General features: G+C 34.8%; 1 protein-coding gene across 1 annotated transcript in view; it reads right to left on the bottom strand.

Moving 5' to 3' along the window:
* Window positions 1-16,826, bottom strand: part of SEMA3A (semaphorin 3A) — a gene marked incomplete at its 3' end in the record, with an annotated part of 211,311 nt that overhangs the window by 113,509 nt on the left and 80,976 nt on the right. Inside the window, exon 4 of the mRNA XM_080701418.1 lies at window positions 13,573-13,692. Coding sequence (XP_080557544.1) covers window positions 13,573-13,692 — 120 coding nt within the window. The remainder of the gene's footprint in view (window positions 1-13,572; window positions 13,693-16,826) is intronic.

The raw sequence follows: 16,826 nt of genomic DNA on the forward strand, positions 1-16,826 counted from the left end.
AGAATTACATAAAATTTTCTAACTTATTTTTATATTAAAATGTTCTGATTAAAATATTTTTCTTAGCCAGGCATGGTGGCGCACGCTCGTAATCTCCGTGCTTAGGAGACAGAGATAGGAGGATCATACAAGGTTGAAGCCAGCCTCAGCTACTTAGTGAGGCTCTCAGCAACTTAGTGAGACTCTGTTTCCAAATAAAATATAAAATAGGTGTGGGAGTATAACCCGTAGGTAGAAAGCACCTGGGTTCCACCCCCAGGACTACCAATATATATATATATTTTTTTTCTTAATATAGTCAATAGTACCTTTCATTTTTTTAAGTGATTATTAAAAATTTCAGAGCCGAGTGTGGTGGCACATGCTTGTAACCCCAGCATTTAGGAGGCTAAGACAGGAGGATTGAGTTTCGAGAACAGCCTCAGCTACTCTGCAACTCAGGGAGACCCTGTTAAAAAATAAAGTATTAAAAATAGGTCTGGGAGTGTAGGTTGTAGATAGAATGCACTTGGGTTCCATCCCCAGTACCGAAATAATGATAATGATAATAATAATAATAATAGTAAGACTGGTAAATAGAAGGTAGACAAGTGAATGGGGTAAAATTTCTAGTAATTTACCTGGCAAAAGCATCATTTCACTTTATTTTCCCTTCAGTTTCACCTGAGGTTGATTGATATAATCAAGAGGCTGGAAAGTAGATTGCCTCTGGTATATAAACAAGCTATTTCAGATCACTTCTAGTTTCTGGATGTTTGTATGTTAAAAGTGGCAACATTTTGCTCAGGTACAGTAGTGCATGTCTATAATCCCAAGTACCTGGAAGGCTGAGACAGGAGGATGAGGCTCCCAACTCAGCAAGACCATCAGCAATTTAGTGAGACCCTGTTTCAAAATTTAAAAAGGGGACTGGGAGTGTAGTTCAGAGATAAAATGCCCTAGATTAAATCCTCAGTACTCCTCCCCCCACACAATGGCAATATTTTTCTTATCGTTCATATAATCTTTTCCCATTCTTCTGTCAGATTAAGTTATTATGTTTTTCTTTCAAAGCAATTTTACATATATCTAAGATAGTGCTGAATTTTAGCTTGAAATTTCTAAAAATGTTTCCATGTTACTGTTAGCGAAAATGTGATGTGCTGACAAGTGGTGCCTAGGACTGCTCTCCAGCATGCCATTCTACAAGAATGGGTATTCCTTGCTTCAGATTTTACATTTGTCCCCAAGATTTAAGCCAACAGAGGGCAAGTAACACTAGACATCCATCCTTTCTAGGTTAAGCAATTTAAATATGAGGTAAGACAGCTACTAAATGCCAACAAAATATAAATCAAAAGAAGAAAAAATTACCAGGATAAAAGCACTTAAAAGGAGCTTGAACCTTGGCACGTATACAAAACCTCTTCTGAAACGCTAGAAAGAAACAGACTTCCAGCCTTTGTATAAAGCTTTACAGTCATCTCAAGTGGGGTAACTGGTTGGAAGAGAAGATCGTCTTGTACTTCTTAATCAGTAACCTATTTTCTTAAGTGTATATACATCGTGCATATCAGAGAAAGCTTTTTTAAAATCAAGAGACAAATACTGAGGTATGAAAATGTTAAGGAGACCAATTTAATGTCATTTCGGTGGTAGCAAAAGTCACACAATGAATCAATGGCAGACCTGTGAATTGATTTTAGATCCCATTAGACTCCCTTTTTAGCCACTCAGCAATTCCTGAGATTACTTCCACTGAACAAAGATGCACAATTGAATTAGAATGGCAGACTGGAAAATAAAAATAAAATAAAAATGTAAAGTAGTCATTCTATATGGCTTGATTTCTGACAATTTGAAATGATATTATTTCCTGTCTTGTAAATGTATACGTCTCAAAGCTATACTCATGTAATAGTAACAAAATGTTTATGTCTTATACTGGAAAAGACTTTAAATTACTAAAGTTTAATAGCAAAATGTGCAAAGACAAAAATAGTTGAGCATTATTTTAATTTTTTTTTTTTGCGGGTCTGTGGATGGAACCTAGGGGCATTTGACCTCTGAGCCACACCCTCCTGCCCTATTTTTATTCTTTATTTTGAAACAGGGTCTCACTAACTTGTGGAGGGTCACTAAGTAGCTGAGGCTGTCCGAGAACCACAATCCTCCAGTTTCAGCCTCCCGAATGCTGGATTACAAGCGCGCCACCATGCCCGGCTGAGAATTATGTTAATTTTTAAGACAATGAGTAAAAAGCACTTGTCACTAAGTATTTCTAAAATGTATATTTCCTAGCAGGGATTTAAGATTAATAAATTAAATATTGAAATTTTGCTAGGTGCTATGATGCATACCTGTAATCCCAGTACTTGGGAGGCTGAGACAGGAGCATTGTAGGTTCAAGGCCAGCCAGCATACAGAAACTTAGTAAAGTCTTATTTAAAAAGAAAATAGGGTTAAGGGTATATCTCAGAGGTATAACACCACTGAGTTCAATCTCTAGTACCACAAAATCAAAAAATTAAATTTTAACAAAATGTGGCTATTATTTTCAAACAGTAATATTTGAACATTGCTACTGGTAGGAATAGCTAGACAAGGTCCATTTACACTAAGGATATTGCTATCTAGTAATATGGATCTCATATATAATTTTGCATATTCTGTTTTAGAAACAATTTAGAATTTGTCAATCTATGCTAATTTTTCAAATATATGCTGTGTGAGGCTTTTCTTTGTGTGAGTGTCTTCAAAATAGTATGTTGATGAAGCTATGAGGTAAAAGTAAATGCTTTATTGTTAAATGTACTTTAAGTGTTGTATATCATTAATTTTAAAAAGTATTTTAAGAACTCTGTTTTACAATGTACTTTTACTAGTGCTACAGAGTCTAATTTTTCTCCTCTTTGGTAAAAAAGTAAATAAGCGATTATGACTCTCTTTATAGAGAACATTACCGTTTTCCTTAGTGTCTGGTTGGAAGTGAGAGGAGGTGGGTTTTGCTTATCTTTGCTCAATCCCCAGATTATGTATAAAGGAAATGAGTAGTAACAGATGTAACTGTTTCTGTGAGGTATCCTAGCACTTGCTTTATTGAAACAACATTCCCTGGTTATATTATTACCATATCTTTTAAAGGACTCTGTGAAGTTTTCACTGCCATGGAATTTTACCAAGTTGACAAGTACTGTCACATTTTCAGCACAAAGAGTTTAATGCTACTTTCAAGGAGGTCTTTGATAATGCAAGTTGTGCTGCATCTAACTTGCGATTCAATGTTTTGAGATTGTTTAGACGTGAATATTAATAAACACATGGTACAGCATAATCCCATGGGTGTATAATATTGATGCCATTAGAAAGGCCATATGTTATGATGGATATGAAAACAGATTTGCTAACTGTGTGATGATAGGTAACTTCTTGAACCTTTCTAGGCTTTAGTCTCCTCAAATAAAAAATGAATATAATGTTTACATCACACAGTTGTGATAATCAAATGGCCTAATGTTGAAAAAGCCATCGTATACGCAAATTATCATGGCCACTAACAGATAGAATTACAAGAATCATGAGAAGTAGTTACAGCAGAAAAGAAATTGGCCAAAATAACCAGGGATAAGTTATGAACAGCCTTTTCACAAAAAATCACATAATTATAGAAGATAAAATAGAGCAATCTATTAAAAGTAGAGAACAGAGCCAGGCATGGTGGCGCACGCTTGTAATTCCTGTGCTTGGGAGGCTGAGACAGGAGGATTGAGCAGGTTTGAAGCCAACCTTGCTGACTTAAGAGACCCTGTTTACAAAAAAAAAAAAAAAAAAAAATATATATATATATATATATATAAAATCTGGGAGTGTAGCCCAGAGGTAGAAGGTCTTCCAGGAACCCCAGGACCACCAAAAAAAAAAAAAAAAAAAGAACAATGCTCAGTTGATTTCACAGTAAAATAGTAAAATCACTATTAGTAAGTTCTATATATTATATTATTTTTATTAGGTTTGGGGGGGATTTTCTTTTAAAAAAATTATTTTGGATTACTTTATCATATAACTTACACAAAACAACTTTCTCTGGATTTACAAGTATGGAGAAATCATTCTTTGTGCTATGCTGCTGCGGGTAAGAAATTATCATAACTTTGCATATAATAGCTTAATGTTTTATGCACAACATAAATGTACATGTGTAAATTGAAAGGGTATGAAACACAATATCTTACAAAACACGTTGATCTATCACAAAAGAATGGGAAACTCATTTTTTTACATGAAAAGTTTTAAACAATGTTGTCACCTTGGTTTGTTTCATTTAATAGTTTATGAAATCTGAATGCTATTTTATTTCTTGTCGCATCTTTGAGAATTTTGTTGTTTTTCTCAGTATCTTTCACTCAGTCTGAGTCCAGCATGTCACTACGGAACTTTTGCCATAGACTCCAAATGCTCGGCTGCACGTCTATGATTTTTCCTTTTCTTTCCCCATTTATACCAGAGATGTTTCAAAACTAATCATGACAATGATTAGCTGTCTATTGCTAGAAACTTTCAGAGCTCTTGACTCTGGAAATGACTTATTCTCAAACATCCAGACTCCTTTTATGAAAAGCATTTTACTTTATGCATTTGCCCATTGGACTGTGGTCTTTTCTCTATTCATTACTCCCACAGCCTTAACTATCTTCCACATCTATCACTACCTCATCTGCTGTTCAAACCCATTTTAATGAAGGGCCTCTTCACCCTTCATCAAGTGCTTCTTTATTTACTCTCATTGCCCTGTTCAAACTAGGTATCCAATAATAATAATAACTATTATTATTATATTATTATTATTATTATTATTATTATTATTATTATTATATTTATTGGTGGTACTGGGGTTCCTGGAGGCCCTTCTACCTCCAGGCTACACTCCCAGACCTATTTTTATATTTTTACTTAGAAACAGGGTCTCTTAAGCCAGCATGGTTGGCTTCGAACCAGCATGATCCTCCTGTCTCCACCTCCCAAGTGCAGGGATTACAAGCGTGCACTACCATGCCTGGCTAATTATTTTAAATATAATTTTTTTTAAATCCCTGACTTAATCTCCTAAATGATAATTAATCATTTTATTATTTTATCTCCTACTGCGTACTGATGCTATTTTTTTTAAAGGTGCACGTTCTGGACTCAAACCTAAGCTATTTAATAGAATGCCTGTCTCAGGTTAATTTCAAAATAACTGGAAACTGAAGTTTTTCTTTCATTATTATTAAAATGAAGACACAAAGAGTACCAACTTTGTCAGATTGTGTGACAATACGTTGACATAATACAGTCAAAGCAAATACAACAGGACATATTGAATTGGTCAATAACTATTAGCCAGGCCCAGTGGTATAGATACAGGAGGATTGCACGTTCAAGGCCAGCTTCAGAAATTTAGCAAAATCAGCAACCTAAAAAAACCATGTTTCAAAATAAAAAGGGCTAAGGGTGTAGCTCAGACAGAGAATATCCCTAGCTTTGATCACCAGTACATACACACACACACACACACACACACACACACACAAACACACACACTAATAATAATAACAATAATAATAATAATAATAATAAATAGTATCTATTAATTGTTGGAGCTGTAATTGTTACTATTACTAATGATTTTATCTATGTTGAAGTTAGCCTCTTCTGTGTATGTGAGCTCTTTGTTGACAGACATTTGTGTTTGTTTACCTTACCATTAATATTAGGATCTCCACATATGTCTCTACCACTTTGAACTTTATTATGATGTGAGACCACAACATATCTTATTAAAAAATAAGATCTCACTTAGAAAAAATGCCTCCTAGGCTTTTATTAAAGTCAATTTTATTGTTACTGAATCACTGATCACAGCCTGCTTCCCAGGTCACTTGGACATTGATTATAGCACTTGAGCATAATTATTACATCAATTCTAAAGAAACCTAAATACAAATGTCAAGCCTCAATTATTTCCAAGTATTCTCTCAAATATGTTTATGAAATAAGACATCTTTTCCCACAGCTCTGGTTTATTCATTATGCCTTCTTCTTCACTATCGGCATCACCTCATGCTGATATTTCTCCCCAGGCTCTGCTGGTTCTACTTCTCCAGCACTTATCCTGTCCAAAGTGTCTCACTGTGAGATTTATCCTCACCTCCTCTAAAGGACACAGATGACTAATCTGTTCTATGTACCCCATGATCTCTTTCTTATCTCAAAATTCCTATTTCATTTACAGTCAGTGCAGTCAAACACACCTTAGCAACTTAGATAATGATATATCTTTCTAGCTTATTACAATTTCATATGTTTGCTTTCATGACATGATTATTTGATCCACAAGGTTAGGTTCTTCCTATATGAGAAGTGTAGAGGTTTTCATGAGATCTCATGAAAAACCAGCAGGGGTACAATAACTGATACCACAAAGTGACAACATCATATTCATCTTTTCCATTTTCTATACAAATAGTGAATTCTTCCTTTTTCTCCTTCTGTACACATTTGTGTGTTAGTGAATGGCAACTGGAAGTAGGCATCTTAGAACTTTTACCAAAAGTGCTCTGAAAAATTACTAGCATTTTTAACATCACTATGCAATGGTAGAACAGTGGTTTTCTCTGGCCATCCTTTTAAGTTCAACTATGCAATATGTTGTGCTATGCTTCTATTATTTATAACTGCTAGAGCTCATTAAATTTTTGTGACAGTTGATGTTTTAATCTGAGGTACATGTTAAATAACTTAAATGACATAATCACAAGCAAATGTTACAATTTCTTCCACAAATGCTAATGTGAACATGATGAGTGCAGCCATTTTGCATAGTCTCCTTGCTTTACCTACTTAGACTAGACTTTGCTACACAATAGCCATCAAGCCACATGAGGCTGTTGAGCACTTCAAATTATACTAGTTCCAATTAAAATGAGTGTAAAATATACACTCTGGTTTCCACATGCAATATAAAGCAATGTAAATATTACTAAGAACATACTGAAATGATATTTTCAATATGTTTAGGTAAATAAAACATTACTGAAATTAATTTCATCTGCTTATTTTACTTTTTCTAATGTGGCTACTAGAAAACAAAAGTTACATAGGTGGCTTGCATTGTTCTGGTATTGGACATAAGTATTCTAGAAAAACCTGTTGTACAGTATTGAGGAAACAACATTAAGTGAAGACCCTTTAAACAAGGATGTTTAGTCCATACTCTCTCACTAACAAACTGCGTGACTTTGTGCTATGTGATTATTTAAAGATACTAAGGTAAGAGTGCCTGTGTACAAATATATGAGTAAGCTTCTCTATTGATCTCCCTAAAAGAATTTTTAACCCACTTTTACAAATCAGGGTAATGTTTTTCTCATGAAAAAGAAAGTCTATTCTTTTTATCAAACCTCAGGTTTTAATACCAGTACTTGGGAGGCTGAGGCCACTCTTGACAACTTAGTGAGGTTTCTCAACAACATAGTCTCCACTGAAAAATTAAAACTAAAATAGAGCTGGAAATGTAGCTCAGCGGTCGAATGTCTGTGGGTTCCACCCCCAGTAGCAACACAAACAAACAAGCAAACAAAACCTCAAATTAGCTGGCTCAAGCTTGGGAAGACAGTGATCACCATCTTGTAAGCGGATGCAACATTCCCAGTTAGAGAAAGGGCAGAGCACATGTGCTACAAAGCAGCTGAGAGCCATGAGGACTCATGGAACAGAGGCTTTTAAACTAGGGCAAGGTAGGGGTCCTCCTGTATGACCAAAAGGAAGAAAACCATACCATCTTAAAATCCTATGCAAACTCTAACTTGATATATTTTCTAACTGTAACTAAATTTGTAGAACCATAAAGCCAAGCATATGTTCTTCATGTTTAAAATTAACTACTAACAAAGTTAGAAAACAAATATAATTGAAATTAGCAGTACATTTTAAAATTGGCAATGCCACTTCTGTACATCCTGAAGAGGAAACACCTTTTTGCACGGTCTTAGTGCCCAGAAGCTAATTCCTGGGACTGGAAGTTCTATCCTACCCTGTGCTCTGGGATGATTAGATTCTCTCCCCATTTTTTTCCCTCTATTTCAAACACAGCTAAACTCTTCCTTCATGAGGTCCACGCTGACCTTACTTTGGCCTTTACTTGGGTCTCATTTGCATACTGAGTCAGTCTTTTGTTTCTCGTTAGTCCAAAAAATTAAAGAAGTATTCTTGGCACTTATATGATCAGAAGCCTCAAGTAAATGAAGGCAACAAAGACTCAAGGTTTTTAATGATTATGAGGCAACTGAACAAATGACTGAGAATGGCATCATGGCATCAGTATGGACTTAGGAAAACATTCATTTTGACCAAACACTCTTTCGGGCAATAAGTAAATATTAAAATTGAACCAAATAAGTGATAAAGGGTGAAAAACGGTTAAACTCATAACTATCTGTTTACGTGAAAATTATTCAAAATACAACCTGATTTGAAACTTTTAATAAGAATATGAAGGATGCTGATTTGAAGTTTTTAAATATCCATTTTTTCCATTTTTCTTATTTTAACTTTACCTATTTATTTTTTTAAATCTAGCTTTGCTTCTAATACTTTGTAGGTGATCTTTGTCCTTATCTTCACCATTAGTTCTATTAATTTTGAAAAATATCCCTATTAATTATATTTAGAGTTTAGAATTCTGATAGTCCATGAAAAATCATTGATGAACTAAATTCTCTCAGAATTTATGAACCATGAAATGTCTTCTGAAATACAAACAGGATTTCCTTATAAAATTCAATTTGAAATATAAATGGCAGCATTATTTATTATGCATAGTCATCTTCCAACATGATTTAAGAATGTAAAAGATTAGGAAAGAAAAACCTAGACACCACAAAGAACTTAACCCTCACCTCATTGGTATCAGTTCAGTAGTGCAAGTGGTGAATACCTTGCCTCTGTTGGAGATAATGAGCAGTTGGGAAGAAATTGCCCAATAAGTCTTGGCTTTTCTCACTTGCATTAGCTTACTACAAACTAAATACATAAATTGATGTGTGATCTAAGAAAGATTAAAAGTTGCCACATACCCCTAATCAATTCCTCATTATTTTACTAACATATCTAAATTTCTCAATGTTAATCTCTCTTCTAGGAAATAAATTTGTGCTTCACTGAACTAAGTCATATAATAAATTGAGGAAGGAATTCAGCTAAAAGGAGTTAGTTTAGTTGTATCAGCTACTTGACAAAGCACAATATACTACTTACATAGCATTTTGGTTTTGAGGATTGTTCCCAGAGCATTTGATTCACAGTGGTACACAAAATTTGCTCTTATCCTTGATAAGATATCCTTAAGAATTTGTTCTTATCCTTGGTGGAAAGGAAAAATCAGACAAACTATTTTCTCTTATATATAATATAAAAATATATTGGTTGTTATTGTAGCAATGGCCTTAGACATAGCCACTAAACCTCATTGCATTTCTTAATGTCCCTTTGGTTCTATCATAAATTGAGATCATGACAGTATGAGAGTATTTATAGAGTTAATACTTTCCAGTTCTCATCTGGGCCCATTGTTCTTTAGATTTCCTGCCAGTACATAGAAGAGGCCCATTTGGAATTTGAGAAAACACCCAGAGACTTCTTCGAAAAGCTATACTCTTCCTAAACTCATGCTTTTTTTATTAACAGATGTAAATTTGAAGGGGAAATACCATACACTATAAGCCATTTGGGAATAGCCTGTCTCTTAAGTATGACTTATAATTTTCATTTGAATGGCATAGAAGCTGAGAGCTTCAACTCAAAACTCATCTGTGCTCTAGTTCTGAATCATTCCTTCCGTGAACTCTGCATACATTTTATGATAAACACACACATGTGTACCAAGTATGTGACCTCATTGACAGTTGTCTGCAATGTCAAGTGCTATTGGCAGATACCCAAAAATTGATTGACACGTATCTTACAGAACTGGAGTTAATTAATATGTCTCCCAATTCCCAAATCTACTACAGGAAACAGAAAATCTGTTTAATACAGCAATCAATGACATACGTGTGTGGTCAAAAGGCATTCACTAGACAACAAGATTAGATTTTGGAACACATGATTTAAGAAAATATATATTATTATTAAAATGCTAGTAGAATATGAGACCTATTTTCACAAGAAGGTTAAACTTGGAGGTATTTTTTAAATTGCTTTATTGTTACTTAAGAACAAGTGTTAATTTTCTCCTACAAGAGCAAAGCTATTAAATAGTAAATGGAGTCTCGATTTGATTCAAAATGATGTTTGCAATTATGTGGCATTTTGCCATTTGTAATGTTAAGTCCATAGTATTATTTTCTAACAAAGGGGCTTCAATAGTCTTGGGAACTCAGTGTCAGACACTAAGTCATTTTGAAGTTATTTTAACATGCAAAGAAAAAATTGAATGTTAAAATATTGATGAGAAAAAGAAAAATGTCTTTTTTTCCAAGATAAAATAATTTATAACATGTAAAGACTAGGCAAAACGTTTTAAAAGATAATCATATTTTATTATTTTATAGAGTGTGGGGCAGGTATCAGCACATACAAGTAATTTCTTGACTATAATTTAAGAGAAAGACATATCTTTTATTTTAAAAAAGTTCCCCTTGTAAATAAAAGCTGGGATATTCAAGTTTCCCGAGAGTTTCTTAGCTCTCATCCGACAATCCTAGCCTCTGTCCTCATCATCATTTTTATTTCTTACTTTTCCAAGCCTTCTATTACTGTCATTCCTTCCTAACATATGAAGTATACATTGTCTCTTTTTTCAACTTCAAAAATGGCATAATTGTGTAAAGCCAAGGGTAGTATTTTAAATACTAGTGTAGATCAATTTAAAGCAGATTGTCTCAAAAGGCAGCTTAAGCAGTGAAAATTAAATTTGATGTAGTCTAGACAAGCTATCTTGATAATATCTTTTCCAGAATTTCCTAGATTGCCTGTCTAGACTGCTCCAAATTCCCCAGGTAATTGCATAATCATCTTCCTTCTGACCTCCTAAACAGTCTGGAACAGTATTTCCCAATTTATAGTTTTCATGCAAATCAAAGTCACTGAGCTTCTGAAGGAAGCCCTTTCTCAAAGGCTTTGCATTTCACAGTATCAGGAAAACACTTGAACTCCAGTCTCCTGCTTCAAAGGCACTCGTATGGTAAGCTTTGTTCATGTATTCTTTTAGCAGAGGAGATCTAGGGCAAAGGGCCTGCACCTCTTAATTCCCCTGCTACCGCCCATAAGGCAGCAATGAACAGTTGATGAGCTGAAGAGGAAATACACTGCTAACTCTATTAAATAGTAACTTCAGAAAGAAAAAATAAATTATGAGAAAATAATAAAAATACAAGGAGCACATATAGCATTTTATTATAAATGACCATCAAGGTTGTATAAGATTCTAATTTTAAAGAAGGAGAAATTAAGATTGGTGCAGAATTGCCAAGCAATGAAGAGAGCCCAGCGCCATAATTTACAAGCTCAGCTGAAGTGAGAGACATTTAAAAGGTAAGGTGACAGTTACTAGCAAGAAAAACAGCAATAGATTTCAGCCTAAGATGCAGATTTATATTTTCTAATATTCATTGCCTCTTTTTAGCACCTACTACCTATTAAACAATATTTAACCCTCACAACTGCATCATCCATTATTCATGACAACTGTCTAGATTAGAAACATAGATGTGGTGAAAAGAAACATCTTGCTTCAGATCAGGCACTTAGTACTGAATTCAGGTTGGACAAAAGCCCTGCAGTCTGAGGCCAAAGGACATGCTTCAAACAATGATGGGATTAGAACCCTTGAGTTTCTATAGCAAAACACATCAATGAGTCATGCTCTGCTAGGAGGGTTGGAAAATGATTGAAGGTAATAAGTCAACCTCTCATTTATAATGCATGGATACCAGGGATCAAAAAGGTTTTGTTACGTGTGTTTTGTATATTATGGGGCAGAGTTTTAGAGAGGTTTAAGTAATTTTTTTTTCCTTGGGCTCTGCTGCTAGGAAACTGTAGAGCAAATTCTGAAGCATGATAGGACATCAGCATTGAATCTTTTCTGCTAATCTGTTAGGAGCTCAGAATTCCTGACTCCATTGCCCGTTATATACAGAATGACTCCTGACAGGTGTAAAATGAAAGTGTGATATAATGCAGAGGGAGTTCTGTGGAGCTATCTGCAGAATACAGAAAAGTGGGACAATCACTCTGGGCCCACGATTTAAGACAGCTGGCTGGTTACTCTAGGAAACATCTTAGAAAGTAGTATACAAAGCATTTTAATCAAAAGATGTAAACAAATTAAGTATAAAGTATTTTAAGCTGTGTACATGAACTTGATTCTAATCACATCAACACAACTCAAAACAAGTGCCCTCCAAAGGCCTTTTCTTTGAAAATGACATTTTAGTTAAAACTCTTGGCTATGTGAGCAAGAACAGTGAATGTGCTTGCAAGGAAGAGATAGAGGAGGGTGCAGTGGAGGAACAGGCTGATGACAGGCAAGTGCCTAAACTGGTGAATACTTGGAAAAGTGTATTGATCTTTGCAAGCTCATTAGGAAAAAGCTTGGATGTAGCCTGAAAAACACACAGTCTATAAGGTGCATCTTATAGAAAGGAAAGCAAAATTGATTTTTAATCTTTTGCATCACTTATTTTTTTAATGTCTTTAGAAAAATTTAAAAACTAAGTTCAGAGTTCAAGCAACAATGAAATACCTAACATGTAAATTGGATCTTATGTTTTGGATTCAGTAAATATTCTGTGAACAAATCCTTTATTTGTTGAGTATTCTGAATTCCAACTGGGAAGAAAAATCTGTCATGTATAATTTCCTCACCACATGAACACTCTTGTTTCTATTCGGATTTAGTGCCACAAATTATTAAAAATTTTATAATTGATAACCTCAGTTCACCAAATTGCTTTCAAAAATGCAATTTTTACTTATGTTTACCTAACTATAATTTCCTCACTAAAACCTGTTTTAGGAGCAGCAAATTAAAGAAACATTTTTATCCATACCTAAATGTTAGCCAGAAATATAAAAGCAAAGCTTTGCTGGGTGAGGACACCAAATGTGAATAATTTGGGTCAAACATGAGGTCATATCATTGTGCACATGAATGACATCCTTTCTTAATCGGCAGGGGAAAACAACTAGATGGTAGACATTTCTGATTGAGGATGGAAATGGAGGGGGAATCTGGCAATATACAAACGAAGGAGAAAAGGGTAATAGAACATTCAGCCTGCTGACATCTGCCCCACATGCAAAACGGTTCGGACTCTGTAGTCCCAGGGTGAAAACTAGTGCTTGTTTCCTTCCTTCCTCCTGTTCCATAGCTATTGTTGAGTGACACACTCATTCTTTTTGTATTCACAGATTAAAATTAATAATAGCATCTGAATATGGAGTAGTTTCCACTGAAGAGTGAACCAGAAGCTAAATAACCTGGAGAAATGAGTAAGAAAACATTTCAATAGGAAGGGGTCATGGACAAACAGCAGTTAGAAAAGCCAGCTTTACCTCAGGATGATGTCCAATTTCAATGTAGGTGCAAATTGGATGAAAGGCCCCCGTTCCACAGGCATACAAGTGAGTCTGATTATAAGCCTTAAGGACCTTGATGAAATTAGCACATTCTTTCTGTAAGACAAAGGAAACACAGTGAGTTGTGGCAGTCAGCAGGACTGACATATCCTCTAGGGTGCCAGGCATGCTGGAGCAGATTTCTTCTGCATCCTTGTCACAATTCTTTTAGGGCTTATTTATTACTCTGTTGTTTTGCTTATATTATTACATGCATTAAAAATAAACTGGAATCTGAAGGGAAAAACACCAAGTACTGTGGGCATGTATATTTGTAGCATTTCGAACCTCCCTAGCTGTACAATTACAATGCACCAATAAAACTATTAAAAATAGGATGTTTTTCTTTAAATGGACAAGCATTCCTTTCCTTATCTATTTCATTAAAACTGTTTTTAATTTATTTATAAAAAGGAGATAATTTTTTAGATAATCAATAGTCACAGGTGACTTTCAAATTAAATCACAAATTATCTAAATAAAATGATGATAATTTTTTTTCTTTCAAAAATTAGCCTTGAGTTTAATTTTAGAAAAATAAAGCAAAACTGAAAGATAAAACAGTATTCTTTATTAAATGAGAAATTTCAATTTTATTAGAAACATATTTTGAAATTTTCCAAATGAGTATTCACATGGAAACAATGAAAATTGTTCTGTTGTTGATCATAGACTTAGTTTTTTGGTGTCTGTTTACAGATATTTGAAATTAAGAATTAAATATGTAACTACCGATGCAAGTAAAGATCGAAAATAAACCATTGCATAAGCAAGGCGGACCCACACAGTAGAGGACTGGGATGTTCCTGGCACTTCAAGTGTGCTTTGCTCCCTGGGTCGTTGTCTACAACTTGTGATTTTTCACAAACAGGCTTGGAGGAATGGATTTGGGCTTCTGTAGCCAGTTGCAGTTTACAACTGAGGTGTCATCATTTGAGGACACTTGTGTTCTGTGACACTTGTGTTCTGTATTTGTAGCTGATGATCTGAGTCTTAATTCCATTGGCTCCATAAAATAAGGAGCAGACAGGCAAATTTGAGCACAGTGATTGATCATATACATTCAAGGAATCACTGTCTATTACTAATTTTTAAATTGATGATGCTTTTGAATATACTGTCTGTAAAAATAAATTATCTATTTTAAGTGAAATACCAAAGTTACAAGTTATAAGTTATGACTCTCTGTGCTTTCTTAACATATGATGAGTGTGGGTTTTTTTTAAGGGGAGAAGACTAGTTAAAATAAACATGTAATTTTTTTCACTGTCATTTTAAGTAGATCCTGAATCTTTCCTTTGTCTAGTAATATTATTATGACCTATACAATTAAACTCTGAAATCAGCTGAATTTTGCAAGATGTTCTACATGAGGGTAAGTTCCCTAGCTTAAGGGTATATGTATCTCCTTGATTTACTTTGAACAAGTTAAGTCCCAAGTAAAACTGTGATGCAGATAAAACTTAACATCCAGTATTCTTGGAAATAAACTCTTCATTCTGTAGCAGTTTCTTCTCCTCCCTCAGAGGCCAGGGCATGAATGCTTGGGCAGAGGAAAGGGCTTGTGGAAGGGAAACATCTGATAAACTCATTTACAAATGAGGCATTCATGAGTCCAGCCCAAAGGATGTATTTGTGCTCTAAAATATTCAGTTGTTTGTAGAGAAGCCATCTTCAGAAAAATGTTACTTTGAAATATGTAGGTGGCCACATATTCTTCTTTGATATAATATAATAATCCCTCATTGTGAGCCCCATATTATAGTTATCAAGATGATAAATAACAAGTTCTAGCACCATATGTAGAAACCACAATGCTGACTGTGTATTCATTGGTAAGTAAATGGATATTGTCACAAATAATAGTGCCAGACCCAGATGGATGTCTTGTTCCTTTCAGAAATGAATAGAACTTCAATTCAATTGCCAGGACTATGAAGAGATGCATGCAATTTTACACACAAACCCAAATACTGTAGATCCTTTAGTAACACCTAAAGTTGTCGTACATATTTACGAATCGATCTTAATTCTCTATAATTAAAAAGGGGGACATATGAGTACAAATACTGGTAACTACAAAGGAAGGCTCATGCCACCTCTGTAACTGTTATGAACTTAAATCTCACAGAATTTGTGGGTTCTTTATTTCTTATAGTTTAGATAGCTAATTAACAATTTATCAGTGACCAAGTCTATCCTTACCAGGAAATTAGCAGGTTATAATTAATGGCAAGAAAAGCTCTCTCAGTTTTTGAGAGCTGTGGAATTGGACCACACTGAATATCAAAATTTCAATTTGTTCTCTCTTAACTGTTAAAAAAAAAATCACTAGTGTATGACAACTATTCTTTTACAGAGCTGCTGGAACGAAATCAATCACAGGACTATAGCTGTGAAACCTGGCAAAATGCTCTACTGAGAATGCTGATAACAACAGAGTCTATCTATGTTACAAAGCAGTGAGACCCACCCTGTTGGCCTGAGGCCTGGAATGATTTCCTTCATTTCCCCACTGAACTCTCCCTCTTGGCAGCAATTTGTATTGACGCCATGCCCAGGGGCTACCTCAATATTATTTTGAAAGTGAAGGTTGATGCAAATAGAATGGGAGAAATTTCTTGGGCGTAGGGGGTAAAAAGATGTTTGAAAGGAAACAAAGAAATGGAAGGAAATACTTTCAAAATTGGTTAAAAATAGCCCAGAGAAGAACCAACAAAGGAGGGGAAAAGCAAATGAAAGGAACTGGATGGAGAAGAACCAAAAACTTGAAAGAGACATGTTAGGAAGGATTTGTGCTTCACAGAAAGACTATATAAAAGAGTATCAATCCTGTCATTCATTTGCCTTCATTCTCCAGCCCACTGCTGCCAAGGTTTTTGAGTGTTCCAAAACAGGATATTCATTTTATTTGGAAGCAGTTTGGACATTCCTCTAAAAAAGAAGGAAGCGTGGCAGAAAAAGGAAACACACTTCACACATTTCTGCTCTAGGGAGACAGAAGAAGAGTGTTTCTGACCTTCTCTTGAACCATGACGTTTCTGAAAACTCAGAATGTAATGTACTTTTTGGCATTCAAGGACTGCACTGCTTTGCTCAGCACTGGCGGATTTACAACGTAATAAAGACAGTGCAATCACTTCTAAATGAATTCATTTATCAAGCCTTGATCCTGTTTGGAATATAAGTTG

Source organism: Muscardinus avellanarius (genome assembly GCF_963383645.1).
Source record: "Muscardinus avellanarius genome assembly, chromosome: 9".
In the NCBI taxonomy this organism is placed as follows: domain Eukaryota; kingdom Metazoa; phylum Chordata; class Mammalia; order Rodentia; family Gliridae; genus Muscardinus; species Muscardinus avellanarius.